Raw genomic sequence first — 17,527 nt, forward strand, 5'->3', positions numbered from 1 at the left:
GGTTGGAGTGCAGTGGCACAATCTGGGCTCACTGCAACCTCCGCCTTCTGGGTTCAAGCAATTCTCCTGTCTCAGCCTCCCAAGTAGCTAGGATTACAGGCACCCGCCACCATGCCCAGCATTTTTTTTTTTTTTTTTTTTTTTTTTTTTTTTTGTATTTTTAGTAGAGACGAGGTTTCATCATGTTGGCCAGGCTGGTTTCAAGCTCCTGACCTCAGGTGATCCACGCGCCTTGGCCTCCCAAAGTGCTAGGATTACATGCATAAGCCACCGCACCTGGCCTCATTTTTTACTATATATGCTCATCATATATATTACTGGTATAAAAATGAACAAAACAAAAAGGAAAAAAGGATAAGAAATTACTCCCTGAAGAATAAAAAAGGCAAAAAGATTAGCAGGAAAATCATCAAAGATATTAGGGGAACATTGTCTTTAGAATATTCCCAAAACTTCAGGATCAGATAGGATCCATGGTGTGTATTTTAGCCAGGGCTGTGTAGTAATAACTCTAACTTTTTGTTTCTTTGTATGTTCAACTTATTCTTATTTGCCTTTGTTCTACAGGTAACTCGGGACCAAATGAAGATGTTTATACAGCAGGAATTTAAGAAAGTTCAGAAAGTGATTGCCGATGAGGAGCAGAAGGCCCTTCATCTAGTGGACATCCAGGAGGCAATGGCCACAGCTCATGTGACTGAGATACTGGCAGACATCCAATCCCACATGGATAGGTTGATGACCCAGATGGCCCAAGCCAAGGAACAACTTGATACCTCTAATGAATCAGCTGAGCCAAAGGCAGAGGTAAAGGAAAAGCCCATAATGTTTAGTAGCAAGAGAAATAGGAGGAAACTGATGCCATATTTGTTAGACCCCATGTGGTAGCTGAACATGAATGAATTAAAATCTAGGTAGGGTGTAAGTGTTTCACATGGTGTATAAACCAGTATGGAAGTACTGGCCACTAGTTTACCCAGTGGCTGGGCCTACCAAATTATTTATCCATCATTACTTTAAGGAGTATAGTCCGTGGGGGCAGATACCAATCACAATTAAGGAAGGAAGCCAAAAATTACAGCCGGAGAAGAGGGCAAGCAACAGACCCCAAGTTGTGAAATGAGCCTTTAAAGTCATCATAGACCTGGGCTAAATGAGAACAAATCATGAAGTAGAGCATAAAGCAGGCCAGAATGAAAGATTTTGGACTTACTTTATACATAGTGAAAAGGTATCTCAAGCTGGTTGTTATATGGAGCTAGCTGCATAAATTGGTATAACTACTGGATTAAGAATGGCATGTGCACTAGGTCATTGTAAGATTAAAAAAAAATACTATGAATGAAAGACACTAGGTAAATGTTGAATCACTATACAAATGTTAGTTGTCATATTCATTGTTTTATAACAGGAGTAAAAGGGTCTTCAGCATTTTGCCAAACAACGTATGTAGACATTTTGAATCTACTTTGAAAAAATTTATTTAAGGTAGCTATTTAAAAAAAAAAAAAAAAAAAAAAAAGAACAAGCTGGGCTCAGTGGCTCACACTTTAATCCCAACACTTTGGGAGGCTGGGGTGGAAGGATTGCTTGAGTCCAGGAGTTTGAGACCAGCCTGGGCAACATACTGAGACCCTGTGTCTACAAAATAAAAATTAGCAGACATGGTGTCACCTGCCTGTAGTCCCAGCTACTCAGGAGGTTGAGGTAGGAAGATTACTTGAGCCCCAGAGGTTGAGGCTGCAGTGAGCTGTGATTGTGCCATTCCACTCCACCCTGTGTGATGGAGTGAGATCCTGTCTAAAAAAAAAAAATTATGTTTCAGCCACTAGAGAGAGGCTACTATTAATCAGATTTCACAGCATTATGTTGACAATTCTAGTGAAAATAATGCCAGATAGGTTTAGGGTAGGTCCTTCTAGGAGAAAACCTAGGAGAGTCCTGTGGACTTTCTAGGACTGTTGATTACTCAGCAAGCCCAGCCTTAACTGGAAGTCTTGCCTTGGCTCGAGAGAGCCTGGCCACAGAATAAACTGGCCAGTAGAAGAGCCAAAGTAAACCAGGAGGCAGGTATTTCCAAGCTATCCTGACAGGAAATGTAAGAAACCATTGAAAGGTATCTGCTATACCCAACCAAGGCTTTTGATTAATTTTCATCAATGTGTGAAAAGAATAACTCTTCTTCTTTTCATTTTATTCTCCCCATAATTGAGAAATTATGTGCCTAAATAAGTTTCTAGATTGGCAAGAGAGCACTTTATATTCATCATTTCATTTAATCCTTATGTCAGCATTCATTAACTCCATTTTACAAATGGGATATTTGAGATGCAGAGAACTGCAGACATACTAAACCAATGTCATTTAGTCAGTAGAAAATAGAGCCACAGTTTAGATTTAAGTCTGTCCTGTTTCAGTGCCTGTGCTTTCCCCCTACTATATGATATATGCTAAGCATCCCATCTGTATCTATGGGAAAAATGAGAAGAATCCATGTTCTAGACAGCTTTGCATACCTTTACAATGTCAAGATGGTCAGTTTGTGTCTTAATAAAAGGTTCAACCAGAGTTAATTCAAGGGATCAACAGCATAACTCTGTCCACAATTCCCATCAAGTTCAACCCCTTCATTTATTCTGTATGTTGATTAGGTTGTTCTTTGAAAACAAAAGTTTAATTTTGGCTGGGCATGGTGGTTCATGCCTGTAATCCCAGCACTTTGGGAGGCCGAGATGGGTGGATCACCTGAGGTCAGGAGTTTAAGCCTGCCCTGGCCAACATGGTGAAACCCTGTCTGTACTAAAACTGCAAAAGTTAGCTGGGTGTGGTGGCGAGCACCTGTAGTCCCAGCTACTTGGGAGGCTGAGGCCGAAGAATCGCTTGAACCCCGGAGGCAGAGGTTGCAGTGAGCCTAGATTGTGGCCACTGCAGCCCAGCCTGGAAGACAGAGCGACATTACATCTCAAAAAAAAAAAAAAGTTTAATTTTGAGGTTTATTCTTCTCTTTTATTTTCATTTTAATCTATGAATTTAGTCCTTCTCTGACATTAGCTGTCCTGTAAGCACCTCAACTGTACTGTGTTAACTCTGTACTTTGTTAACTCTGATGAAATTACTCTTAAAGGGATGCAAGAACTGACAAGGCTTAAGGACCAGGTTACAGACAAAATGAGCTATTAAAAATAGAGATAGCGTTCAACCACTAGAGTGTTTACAAAGAGCTGTTATTATTTAATAGCCTCTTGTTCCAGTTAATCTGGTAACTTATTGGTGAAAGCAAATATCCAGTACCTGTCTTTCACTCATCAGAGGAATTATGTTCTTTTTATGGTATAGAATTTATCAAAAATCACCTGCATTTTGAATTCAGCCAAAAGACGCCCCCCATATTTTATTATAAAAAATTTTAAACATACAGCACAGTTGAAAGGATTTTACAGATTATGCCTATGTACCTACCACCTAGATTCTCCTATTAACATTTTGCCATACTTGCTTCATTACATATCTAGCCATCTTTTCAACCTTCCACTCACCAATCAATTTTATTTTTGGCATATTTAAAGCAAATTGCAACTTCTGGTTCTGAACACGATGGAGTAAACATATTCTGCTTTACTTCTTTCACTTATTACAATAGAAATCTCTGGGCAAAAATACTGAAATCATCTACCAAAAGACTCTTGCAGGTGGAGAAAAGATGGCATACTGATCAGGGACCTTGGGATTTGAGGGAATACAAGGCAGTGAATTCCCTGGGGTTTTCTTTACTTCCTGTGTATCCTAGCCAGGTGTTCTACAAGCTGGAAACACTAATACACACAGACCAAAAAAAAAAAAAAAAAAAGGAAAAGAAAGAAAGAAAAAAACCAAGAAACGCCTGCTTCTGGAGGCAAACATCATTAAAAAAGTGGCACTGCTCCTCAACCCCAATTTGGCACTGCAGCAATGGAGCCAGTGAGTGAAACTCACTCATTTTATATATGCCCTATGTTAATGAGGTATCTTTCTCTATGGAACCTGTGGGTGAAACTTTTGCTTCTACCTTTGGCCCTGCTCCTCTCAGTAATGAGTGGTACGCATCTCCCATGCATCTGTGGGTAGAACTCTGACTTCCAACCTACCCTGCAGTAATGGTACAGAGGAAGTAGTACCTCTTTGTTTAGAGATTGTAGATAGAGCTCTAACTCCTCCCTCTCACCCCTGCATTAACTAGACTATGCACTTCCCCAGCTGAGTCAGTTATTGGAATTTTATCTTTCACTCCTGCCCTATAGTAATGATTTGGTTTCCCTCCTCCCCAACTAGCTCTGTGAAGAATGTAGAATAGAGTTCTGTCGTCTGAGTGGGACAGACAAGAATAGCACCGTAGAGGCTTTATAAACTTAAGGTGACATGTGAACCATAGTTCACAGAAAGAATCCAGGACATGCATTCTGAATCTAAACAGGTTGACTGCTAAAATAGAAGATTTAAATAGGAACTAGATTTTTATAATACAACTCATCATGTCCAGGATACAGACCAAAGAACCAATAAAAATCTCAATTCTGTAAGGCCAAGGCAAGAGGATCGTTTGAACCCAGGAGGTCGAGGCTGCAGCCATCTGTGTTTACACCACTGTACTCCAGTATGGGTGACAGTGCAAGATCCTGTCTCAAAAAATAAAATAAAATGAAAATCTCAATTCTAAGGAGAAAACAGAATTGATACATGCCAACTCTAAGATGGCATAGATGTTGGAATTATCAGACAAAGATTTTAAACCTGCTATTGTAAGAATGTTTCAGTGAGCAATTACAAGCACTCTGGAAATAAATGAAAACCTCAATAAAGAAATAAAATATTAAAAGTACCAAATGAAAATTTTGGAACTGAAAAATATAGTAACTGACACCAAAAATTCACTGGATGGGCTCAATGGCAAATTGAAGGAAAGATCTGGTGAATTTGAAGATAGATTGATATTGATCAAATCTAAACAACAACAAACATGGAAAAATAATCGAACTGAGCTTCAGGGACTTATAGGACAATAATGAAAGATACATGTCACCAGTGTCAAGGGAGGAAAAAGGAATGTGGAGCTGAAAAAATAGTTTGAAGTAATAGTATCTTAAAATGTCTAAAATTTGGCTGAAAGACATAAACCTACAGATTTAAGAAGCAGAGTGAACCCAAGCAAGATAAACTAAGAAATCCATATCCAGACACATCAGAGTCAAACTTCTGAAAACTAACGGCAAAGGAAAAAAATCTTGAAAGCAGAGTAGCTAAAGAGAAATGACACACTAGCTCTGCAGAACAGCAGTATGAATGAACATATGTCTCCATTTATAAGTCAGTTTTTACATGCTCTCAGAAATGGTTCATGGTTTTCATTTAAAGGTATTAATGGCTTTTATTAAATTTATTCCTAGTTATTTAATATTTTCAATACTATTGAAAATAGAATTGTTTTAAATTTTATTTTCAGCTTATGTTAGTATATTAAAAAATTGCTTTTTATATATTAACCTTATATCTTGTAACCTTGTCAGATTCACCTATTAGTTATAATAGTGGCTTTACAGATTCTTTAGGATTTTCTGTATCAGCAATTATGTCATCTACAAATAGAGACAGTTTTACATCTTTGTTTCTAATCTTTATGCTTTTTATTTCTTTGTCTTGTCTTATTGCCGTGGCTGCAACCTCCAGTGCAATGTCTAACATAAGTGGTAAAAGTGGACATCCTTGCCTTGTTCGTAATCTTAGAAGGAAGGGATTCAGTATGTTACTATTAAGTATGATGTTTTTTGTAGATGCCTTTTATCAGATTGAGGAAGTGCCTTTCTATTCCTAATGTGCTGAGGGCTTTTATACAAACTGATACTGACTTTTGTGAGATATGTCTTCTGTATCTCTTGAAATGATCATATGCATTTTTTTCACTATTCTATTGTAATGGTTAATCATGTTGGTTAATTTTACAATATTAACCAACCTTGCATTTCTGAGATAAACTCCATTTGGCCATGATGTATAATCTGGATTCAGTTTGCTTATATTTTGTTCAGGAGTTTTGTGTCTTTGTTCATAAGGGATATTAGTCTGTATATTTTTATAATATCATTGTCAGGTTTGAGTATTAGGGTTATGTTGGCCTCGTAAAACAAACTGAGAAGCAGTCCCTTCTCCTTTATTTTTTTTCTCACTCTTTGTGGAATTTACTTACATCATTTTATAAAACTCTTTACTAAAGCTAAGTATTAAAAAATGGTGTGTCTTTATTTATATGTCATGTGAGCATTTTTGTCTTTTGTCCAGTTTGGTAAGGAGAATAGTGAGTTGCTATGAGCTAATATTGGAAAAAGTATGTTCAGATGGATAAACTATTAAAAATGATACATGCATATGATAATCATTTATTTTAAACTTGAAACATATATTTGTACTTTTTTTTATTCCAAGGCAAGGCCTTTGAAAATATGGGTTTGCTAGTTAGAGTTAAATGTCATGTTTCTGGCGTAAACCACACCTATTTTGCACCATTTATAAGGTCCAATTTCAGACTCTCTATAGTGAGGGTGATACCATTCAAAGCAAGCTGAATGCAGAATCTTAGTTCTTATAACTTATTGTTTCTAGCATTTTGCTTGTTTCACCTACACCAAAATTGACAACAATTTTTAAGTAATTCATCTTTATCAATACTGTGGATGCATTCAACTTAGTTTTTATGTGAGCAAGTTATCTCTCTTGCATTCACTTTTTGTTATTTAATTAAATGTGACATCATTACAAGTTCATATAAACAGCCTTGTTTGATTCTTGGTGAACAACATTTCCATTGGTAGAGGTAGAAATGGGAGGTTGCACAAGAGTGCAGTCTGCCAATCAAGAGCATTTGTGATATCTTAATTAGGGATTTGGGAGCAGTGCTTAATCTAACAAGTCATTTAAATGGAAGTTGGTATTTAACAGACTCTCACTTCTGATATTCTCTGAAACCAGAATTTGCTCATAATAGGAGAAGAAATTAATCTTAAACCTTACCTATATCTTGAGTAATTATTTACTATGAGCCTTGTGCTGTGTTAGGTGCAGTGAATACAGAAATGAGCAAAACACAAGCTTCTATTCTCAAGGAGTTGAAATCCAAAGAGGGAGGCACTGTTTGATGTCATTGTCAGTTTTCTTCTCTAAGTACTAGTGTAGAGTGGCGAACCCTACAGATGTGGGGGAAAGGAGGATTAACTTATTCAAGATGTTAGTGAAGAAGTTTCTGAGTAAGGCTTGATCTTAAAGGATAGATAGGAATTAGCTAGGTTTTTAGAATAGGGATGTGCATTTTAGGTAGCAGGAACATCACATGCACATCTTTTACTAGCAAGATTAGCAATTCTCTCTGTGCCAACCTATTCAAAATGGCCTTATAATTCATATGTGTGTGTATATTCTTGCTTTGTAACAGTGACCGTTGTTTCTGAAAAGAAGCATACATCTATAAGCAGTAGAATTGGATGAACATATAGCAAAACTTTGTGTCCCATCTTTTCTGTCCTTCCCTACTCTCCCCTAGAAATGTTATTAATTAACAATTCAGGGAAAGTAAAATAATGGCTGCCATTTGTTGAATGATTACAAGGTACTAGACACTTGCTTGGTTTTTACACAGATTTTCTCATTTATTTTAATCCATATGGTGACCCTTTGAGGTAAGAACTAGGATCTTTATGTGCAGATGGAGAAACTGAACCTTGGAGAAGTAAATTGCCAAAAGCTTCACTGTTGGGATTAATGAACCAGAATTTGAGACCATGTTTTTATATTATAACTGAGAAACCCTGTCTCTTAATCATTACACCAAAGTATGTGATCGTGAGGAGGACTTGCTCTAAATTATGAGAGAAAGTTTAGATATTTTTTCCATAAAGTTCTCTTAGACAATTAGGGTTAAACATCCAAAAATCATAGAAAAATTTGTGTTGGGATTTAATTGTGTCATTCATAGTTATGTAACTCATATTAAATTTAAATTATATAACTTTTTTATTGGTATATTATAGTTCCCATGAGACATACCAGATGATAAAAATGCGAAGAAATTATCTACCATCCCTATACCCTCCCTCTACCACTGACCCTACTTCCCTCTAGTTGGAGTGTGGATGATTAACGCCCTTCCCACTATTGCAGATCCTTAACAGTCTGCCAAAAATGCCCTTCTTATTCGACCTCAAATGGCTAGTCTGATTTAAATCACCTTTCTGGCTGCAGCTGTGCTTTACAGGCTTTCACCCTGGCAGTCTCCCTTTACCTCAGTCACGCTCAACCCCACATTGCCCTCAGTTCCAACCTTATACCACTCCCAGCACCCTGCCCAAAACACACACATGCACATCCCCATTCTCCAGTTTCACGGAACTCAAGGTTCCTTGAACAAGACATTTTTAGAAACTTGCCTTTGCTCTTGCTAGTTCAGTGTCCTTCCCACTTTTCTCTGTTGTCATCCTGGGAAAATACTATTTATCCCTCAAAGTGACAGTATCAATGTTACCTTCTGCATGTGAAGCTTTTCCCACCTTCTCCAGGAGAGGCAGTGTTCATAACTTCCCTGTTGATTCTCATATTATTCTGTTTATGTCTTTGGTATTGATCATAACACATTTACTAATAGTTCATTTTCTTTCTGCCTGTTTCTCATACTCCTGATTGGAAAATCCTAGAAGGTTAGATCATTATGGGTGATTGTTTTACTTAGTTAGCATATACATAGTAGCTTCTTAATGAATCTTACTGAATTGTTACTGATACTGATAAATAGCCTTTATTAAATACATCCTGTGTTACAGGCACTGTGTTTGATGATTATAAGCATTATTTCATTTAATCCTCATACTTATCCTATGATACAGAGACAATTATTACCTCATTTTACAAATTAGGAAATTGAAGTTAAGAAAGGCAAAATAACATGAGTAGGCTAATACAGCAGTAAAGTGATAGGGTTAAGACTTGAACCCAGAACATCTGACTTGAGAGCTCATTCTGCCTTATACCAGTAGGAACCATTCATTCATTCATTCTCCAAGGAGTACAACCAGAATGTACATTCTCTATTAAGACTACCCCTGAATAGCTAAAAAGAAGGATATAAAAGATATGCTGACACCAAAAGGATGAGTGAGGTCCCTTGGGAAAGGCTTGAGAGTTATTTGAAAAATCTCATTTGATCACAGAAGGAAGCTCAAAGGAATCTGCTGTGATCACTTCTGATAAAGTTAGGTTGAGAGAATGCCATACCTGGAAAAATAATGTTCACATATTGTTTTTGAGAAGTGGACAAGGAAAAGAGAAGAGCCATTGTTTGGTGGAAGAATGGTGTATGGATCATCAAATGCCAGAACTAACCACTTACGGAAGAGAAGACCAAAGTCCAGATTAATTAATGTTTGCCCAAGGACACATAACTAATAAGTAACAGAGCTTGGACTAGAATCCCAATTTCCTGAGTCCCAGTTCAGTGCCCTTTATACCACAGTGTTCTTTACATTAGAATTGCAGTGTTCATGTTTGATGAAAAATGCTAGAACAAGGCAGAAATGAATCTTTGAAGGAAACAGCTTGATGCTTTTGGAACTGGCTAGCTTTTGCCTAAGACCTGCCTCTATTTTGGGTTTCTTACTTTGCTAAGAACTAAATACTGCCAGCCATACAAATAAAAAGGCAAGGCTATTATTTAGGCCTCCTAGGTCTGTGCATTCACTTCTCTGCTCTGCTTGTCAGGGCAAATTATCAGTTCATCTCCACTGGGCAGTTTGAACATAGGATTATATTAGCTCTTGTCTTAGCCTTTAGATGTCTGTTGGTTTGTCTCTGTTACAATAAATGTATAGTACATGCATTCAGGTTGGGAGAGGGGAGGGAAAAGAAGGAAATCTGACTCTGTCTGTACCAACAGTGATTTCTAATACTGTTTCTTTCTGTTTGTCTTTCAGGGCGGTGAGGAAGGACCCAGGTAAGATCACATTATTGTTGCTTGTCTTTTCTCATAATTGAAGTAGAGTGACGTTTGTGGCCTTTTAGTGCTCCATGAAATATGGACAGCCAAGGAACAGCACAGAAAAGGGATCTCTATCTTAAGCCTAGGATTTGAAGATCTTATTTTGTAAGACTCCCATCTTCCTCTCATCTATGTCATTTCCTGCCTGTAACTTTCAGATAAAGGTAGACTTTAAGGTGTACAATGACAGTAACTTTGCTGTATTCTTTTGTACATTCAGAATACCTTGTTAAGAAGAATAGGCACTACATTTAAATGGTAATGTAGTGTCATTATGGTAATGGTAATGGTATCAGGTGGACTGACTAGATAAATTTTTGTATTGTTCTTTCTTGATTGGAATTGGATTGATTTTTTTAATGGGCTGTAGATCTAGTATTCTTTATTTCTGACATATAGTATCTTTGTGTCTGACCCAAGACACCTATATGATGAATCCTAGGGTACAGGTATACAAAACTTGGTTTAGGGAAAAAAATGTTCTTTGTGCTTCTGTATTGTCACAATTGAATACAGTGCATTTTATTATTGTCTCAGCCTTGCAGTGAACCTGGACTGTGGTTTACTTACCCTTCCTGTCATTCTCCTCAAGCAGTGAAAACAGACTCCAGGAAAAGCTACAGCTGTGTCATCAACACAATTGAGGCATATTTGTACAAAGTAAAATGCAATGTCCACATGGGTCCCATCTGTCACATAGAATCAAGGGTTGTTAAGGCTGGGAAGTATCAGAATGGTCATCTAGGCCACTGCTATTCAAACTTTATTTTTAGCAGAAGCACCCTTTTTTCAAATGGACTTTAAGCAGAACCTCAATGTGTAAAAAACAATTTTTCTCTGGTTAAAGTTGGGGCAGTATTCATTGAACCTTCTCTCTTCATCACAATATACTCTGAGGAGCTTCTGCAGAGACCTAGAGTTCCTCAGAACTCAGTTTGAAAATCACTGTCAAGTCCCTCATTAAAAGAAGCTAAATGAATTGTCAAAGGTTACCTTATTGGAATCAGAATTTGATCCTTCTTTGTTATTTTGTTTGTTTGTGTGTTTGCTTTTACAAACAAACAAAACAGTTTCCTCTCTTTTTTCGTCTTCCCTCCCCATATCCTGAGCCTCTTTCTTAGCACCAAATGTTGTCCCACATCTGCATCTCTTGGTGTGTTCTTCCCTTGGAAACTATAGTTTTTAACCTCTGCTCTGGAACAACAAGATCTTGTCTATCTCCTTGTCTGCTATGGCTAAAGCCACAGGCACCTTGCTTTAAACCTACAGGGTTTCAGGGAACCGCTTCAGACTCCATCTTTCAGCCATTTTTAGGAACAGGCTCTTCTATGTTGTGGTACTTTTCCTTCCTTCCTCACTCTTCACTCCCTCCCTTTTGTTCATTTAACGTATATTTGTGACCTACTGTGTGTCTGGCACTGTGCTACTTCCTGGGTATATCATGGTGACTAAAGCAGGCATAGTTCCTACTCTCGTAGATCCTAAGTGTAGTGGAAGAGGCGAACATGTAACTGGGCAATTATACAGTAGGGAATGTGTTCTGATAAGTTTAGGCTATTTTAGGAAGGGATCCTAAGTCAGTCTTGGAGAATAAGGGGAGGCTTGCCAGAAAAGGGTATATATAAACAGAGATCTGAAAGGTTGGAGCAGGGGTTGGTTGTTCTAGGTAGAGTAAACAAATTGTGTGCCAGTTCCAGACAAGAGAGGAGTGGAAGAAAGACAACAGAGCCCAGATCATTTAGGGCCTTGTAGACCTTCTTAAGGCATTTGAGCACTATACTGAAGGCAATGGGAAGCTGTTAAAGAATTTTATACAGGAATTAATGAACAGATTTGCATTTTAGAAGTGTCTCCTACCTACAGAATGGAAAATGAATTGGAGGTGGATCAAGATCCTGGGAGACTTCCAGGCACAGTGACGCGCACCTGTAATTCCAGCTACTCAGAAGGCTGAGGTGGGAAGATTGCTTGAACCCAAGAGTTCAAGAGCAGCCTGGGCAACATTATGAGACTCTGTCTCTAAAAATACGTAAATAAAAAATAAATGTTAAAAATTGAGGCCAGGCACAGCGGCTCATGCCTGTAGTCCCAGGACTTTGGGAGGCCGAGGCAGGTGGATCACCTGAGGTCAGGAATTTGAGACCAGCCTGACCAACATGGTGAAACCCTGTCTTTACCAAAAATACAAAAATTAGCCAGGTGGTGGCTTACACCTGTAATCCCAGCTACTCGGGAGGCTAAGGCAGGAGAATTGCCTGAACCTGGGAGGCAGAGGTTGCAGTGAGCCGGGATCGTGCCATTGCATTCCAGCCTGGGCAACAAGAGCCAGACTCAAAAAATCAAAAAATTGAAAAATAAGAAAAGAGCCTAGGAGACTAGTTAGACTAGTTTATCAATGATGGGAGCCTAAATCAATATCTTCTAGTTATTGGTTAAGTTTTTATCATTTTGCACAGACCTTTGGTTTAGATGCACTTTAACCTATCTCTTTGGCCCTCTGCCTTTTTTCTCAAGATGAGCTCTAACTCTTTAAAATCCAGTCCAGTCAGAGCCCTAGACTTACTTTCCCAGAAAAAGAGTTAAAACAAGACCATGATGAAGAAAATACCTTGGCAGAGGTAATGTGCAGGCTCCACAGGATAGCAGTGGCATTTCTGTCTTGGGAGAGCCGGATTAGGATGAACACACTCATCTTTATAGTCACATGCCAGAGGCACATTGATTAGAAGAATACAGGGACCGTATGAAGAGTTTAACTTCCTTTAAATATACTGTTCAGTGTGAGATTCTGGCTTTAGAGTTTAATTGCAGATACCTTTGTATCATTTTGACAAGATAATGGAAAGGCATAGAGTTTCTTTGCTTGCAACCAAGATATCAGGCCATCTCCTTCGAGCCAGGCTGCTATGGAGGTCTCAGCAAGGAGTTCACTGGACTAGGACTTGACAGACCCTTTTTGGTACAATAAGTACTTGAAGTGCATGTTCTAATTTGTCAGAAAGAAGGAGGAGGAGTCAGATTTTCTTTTTTAACCTTTAAACTCCTATTTGTGGCCGGGCGCGGTGGCTCAAGCCTGTAATCCCAGCACTTTGGGAGGCCGAGACGGGCGGATCACGAGGTCAGGAGATCAAGACCATCCTGGCTAACACGGTGAAACCCTGTCTCTACTAAAATACAAAACTAGCCGGGCGAGGTGGCGGGCGCCTGTAGTCCCAGCTACTCGGGAGGCTGAGGCAGGAGAATGGCGTAAACCCGGGAGGCGGAGCTTGCAGTGAGCTGAGATCTGGCCATTGCACTCCAGACCGGGCGACAGAGCGAGACTCCACCTCAAAAAAAAAAAAAAAAAAAAAAAAAACTCCTATTTGTTGGTTCAATTCCCTTTATTTGTATTGAGCTACCATTTGGCTCAATTTATTCTGATTAACCCTTCAGGGCAAATTGCCTTTGATCTGAAATTTTTCTCATTTATGATATATACTTTACCATTTCAACAAGCCAAATAGAGTTTTGTTCCAAAGCCTTCTATATTGCTGACAGTACTAAATGAGAATTTGATGTATAAGGAAGGCAGAAAGGAAGTGTGGGAGTCTCTACACAAGGTGTGGATGAGAAATGAAGCTGGAGACACTGAGTTCCAGTTCTGCTTGGATCATTATGCCTGTGTCTCCTTTGCTAGTAGTCTTTTCACAAAGCCACTTCTCCACTGTCTACATAGAAGTCCAGAGAGAATTAGATTCCAACTAGTCTCCATGGTGGAAGGAAAAAAGAAATTCCTGTCTTATGGAAACATATTTGTCTATAATGGATCTTCCTCCCTTTCTACTAACTGGAGTGTCTTGCCTTTTTTCCTCTTTTCTGTTTTGATTTCCCAAGCCGTTTGATATGAGGGGACCAAATGTTGTGCTTTTAGTCACTTCTGTTCCTTGCCCTGAATTTCATTGTGCAGTTATTCTGCTAATTTACCACAATCATAATCGTAGCTACCATTTATTGACAGTTCATTATGTCCAAAGTGCTTTATATATATTCTAATTCAATCTGCATGCAAACCTCATGATGTAGTTATTAGCCCACTTGTCAAATTAAGAAATTAATGCTTTGAGAGATTAATTTGCCTTAGATCACATGGCTAGTAAGTGGCAGAAGTATGACTTGAATCTAGTCTGGCTTCGGAGCTTAACCGCCAAGTGCTCTCAGCCACCATTTGGACTGTCTTTGAAATGGCAGCATGCTTCTCTCTGTGACCCTATACAAAAGCCAAGAGGATTCACACACAGTCCTCAGAATATCACTTTGGTCTCATTCCTCTAACCTGGGAGTTCTTCAGTTGCTTTGACATTGAATTGCTGTGGCCCCTGTTTTCTGCAGGTTGCTTCCCCTCTCTGCCTCTGTGATTATAAAGGTAATGTCTTTGTCTCATTCTCACACAGTATCCTCTGAGTGTTAGAAAAAGGGGTGCTCCCTGGGGAGCAGCCAACTAAGCCTGCCTTTGACTCCACAGAATAGCTGCCTGTTGCCTCTCAAACTGGTATGTTACTCCTCAGATCCATGATATGCAGTCATATAGCTGTCAAGAATTCTTGGAGGACATGGAGAAACAAAAGTCTTAATATATAGAACATGTGTATTAACTGCTGTGGAGTCATCGTTTAAAAGAGTCTTTGACTTTGGGAGACTGAAGTGGGCGGATCATGAGGTCAGAGATCGAGACCATCCTGGCCAGCATGGTGAAACCCTGTCTCTACGAAAGATACAAAAATTAGCTGGGCATGGTGGTGTGTGCCTGTAATCCCAGCTACTTGGGAGGCTGAGGCAGGAGACTCACTTGAGCCAGGGAGTCAGAGGTTGCAGTGAGCCGAGATGGTGCCACTGCAATCCAGACTGGCAACAGAGCAAAACTCCATCTGAAAAAAAAAAAAAGGGTGCCTTTAAAGACCAGAGTGATTTTTTTTTTTTTCCCTAAGCAGAAAAGCAATTTACACTTTTGGCAGCAATTTTCTGTCTTCTCTGTGCTATTATGAGAGATTTTGTGTTCACTCCCTCACAGATTGACTCCTTCTCTACTCCTGCTGGAGCCTGCTGAGAAGTAATATATATCCTAGGAGAGGGGGTGGCAATGGGATCTGTTGGCGTAAAAGCTATTGTGTAGTGGGAGGAAGTCAGAGAGGGAAAAGACCCTTAAACTCTTGCGCTTAGAGGAGAAGGAGGAAGATCAGGATTAGATTTTGATTTGCTATTGAGGTTTTCTGTAATTTTTTTTCAACCTAAGAGGAAAATGGCTTTTTAATAGTAACAGCCACACTTGGAACTTCTGTAAAATTTTTCATCTTCAAAGCTGGCTGTTATTCAGGCAAAAAGTTCCTGCTGAGATCAGTGTGAATCTGACCCATACTGATTCTGTGATCAAACAGGAAGTGTGTTCTGAAGGAGTAGGAGCCGAAGGAGAGTCAGCAGACCTAGCTTCTATTTTTGATTCTGTCTGTGACTGTGTGACCTTGGGCAAGTCATTTAACCTCCTTGTACTCTATTTTTAGTTCCCTGTAAATACTATCCTCACCCCTCTCCACTCTTTCCTCCACCTAGTTTTGGGGCTATCCTTGTGAGAAGGAATACAAGTCTTTTATCAAATATGGAGTGGAAACAACCTGCTTACAGATTCTATAATTTAGTGGATTTTTTTTTCCTCAATTTTGTTTCTTAAAAATTATCTTTGGTCTGTATTCTAGGTACTCTTTTTGCCCCTCTAAATGAATAACCATATGTTCTTAGATATGGCATTTCTCTTTCTGTTTAGGTTGTAGAGATAAAAGAAGACTAAGTTAGTGATACTCTTACGTTTCTTTTGTCTTCTGATTGCAAATTTGTAGTTTGGTTGTTGCGTTGTCTTCATTGCAGGAAGTCTATCTGAAAGCTGAAGAAAATGGCTGTGATACTTGTGACATGGAATAGAACTATCAGGGCTGCTTATTATGCAGAGTGGGGTGCCAATATCTAAGTTGGCCTTCAGCATACAGAGTCTCTTAATTGTCACATTTCCCTGTTATGGAACCTGAGCTGACCTTATTTTTCCGTGTTGATAAGGATTGTTTATCCCTTACTTAAGTCAGGTGAAAGTTGAAGCCACACTATGCATTGTGCTGCCTGTCTATACCCAAAGCATACCTCCTTGCTAAAATAATTGATTCAGAAATTTGCCTGTAAGAGTCACAACTTTATTTCATGCATGTTAGTATATTAACCAGAGATTCCATTCACAGCTGGAAAATTCAGCTGAAGTGCTTCTAGCTTATTGCATCTGCCTCCAGCTGGAAATATTGACTAGAAGCAGCCTATATTTTTAACATACATCTACCTACTTCATAATGCCAAGAAAAAAGGTCCCAAGAGGAAGGGGCATTGATGTCATTTTGCATGCTATTGTTTAACTCTAATCAACTTATTTGCCATCCAGTACAGTAGGTATGATGCTTGGCAGGCTAACCTTGTTTATATATTTGACCTCAGAACTTAATCAGGATAACATTTCCCACTAGGAGCTCTGTTCCCTAACTTCTCAAACAAGAAAGATTGCAGAGGAATTCTTTCTTTTGACAAACATCTTAGAGTGCCTAATGCCAGGACCTCTGCTAGGCCTCAGGGATATGAAGATGACTAAGACTTTGTTCCTGCATTTAAAGATCCCAAAATCTAGTTTGAAAGAGAGCTAAATAAACCATTTTAATTTTATTTATTTATTTATTTATTTATTTATTTATTGAAACAGGGACTTGCTCTGTCGCCTAGGCTAGAGTGTAATAGTACAATCACAGCTCACTGCAGCCTCAACCTCCCTGGCTTAAGTGATCCTCCCAACTCAGCCTCCCACCCCCATCAGCGAGTAGCTGGGACAATAGGTTCATGCCACCATGCCTGGCTAAATTTTTTATTTTTTGTAGAGATGAAGTCTCACTTTGTTCCCCAGGCTGGTTTTGAACTACTGGGGTCAAGTGATCCTCCTGCTTCGGCCTCCCAAAGTGCTGAGAATACAGGCATGAGCCACCACATCTAGCCAACAATTTAAATTTTATATTTAAGTGCAGTATAATAATTATTAGGATAAGTTATAAAGAAGCATTGAGTGCCAACTATATGTGAGGAAGTATTTTAAACATTTACATATATTATCTACTTCTCACAACAGTCCTAATAAATGGTTAATATATTATTTTTATTTCTCATTTGAATGAAAAAACTGAGTTGCAGAGAGATTATATACTCGTGAAGTCACACAGCTAAAAAGTGGTAGAGCCAGCATTCAAACTCAAGTAGTCTGACTCCAGACTGCAAGCTCTTAACTACTGCAGTATAATGATTCTCTGGAAAACATGCTGGTTGTAGAGTAAGCTCCAACTAACTCAGGATAAAGAATCAGAAAATACAGTGTTTCTTCTGGACCTTGACAAATGGATAGGTCTAGGCTTCTTCAGATGGAAAAAACAG

At 38.8% G+C, this 17,527-nt stretch overlaps 1 protein-coding gene across 3 annotated transcripts in view; it reads left to right on the plus strand.

Moving 5' to 3' along the window:
* The first annotated feature begins 573 nt into the window (after positions 1–573).
* Positions 574–17,527, plus strand: part of LOC108537459 (tripartite motif-containing protein 44-like) — a 148,693-nt gene continuing 131,739 nt past the window's right edge. For all 3 annotated transcript variants that reach the window (XR_001887821.1, XM_017884939.1, XM_017884938.1), the window contains exons 1-2: positions 574–807; positions 9,984–10,003. Coding sequence is in view for 2 of the 3 variants with exons in the window: in XM_017884939.1 (XP_017740428.1) it covers positions 583–807; positions 9,984–10,003 (245 nt within the window). In the remaining variant the exon portion in view is untranslated. The remainder of the gene's footprint in view (positions 808–9,983; positions 10,004–17,527) is intronic.

Source organism: Rhinopithecus bieti, unplaced genomic scaffold (genome assembly GCF_001698545.2).
Source record: "Rhinopithecus bieti isolate Rb0 unplaced genomic scaffold, ASM169854v2 scaffold_15118, whole genome shotgun sequence".
Classification (NCBI taxonomy): domain Eukaryota; kingdom Metazoa; phylum Chordata; class Mammalia; order Primates; family Cercopithecidae; genus Rhinopithecus; species Rhinopithecus bieti.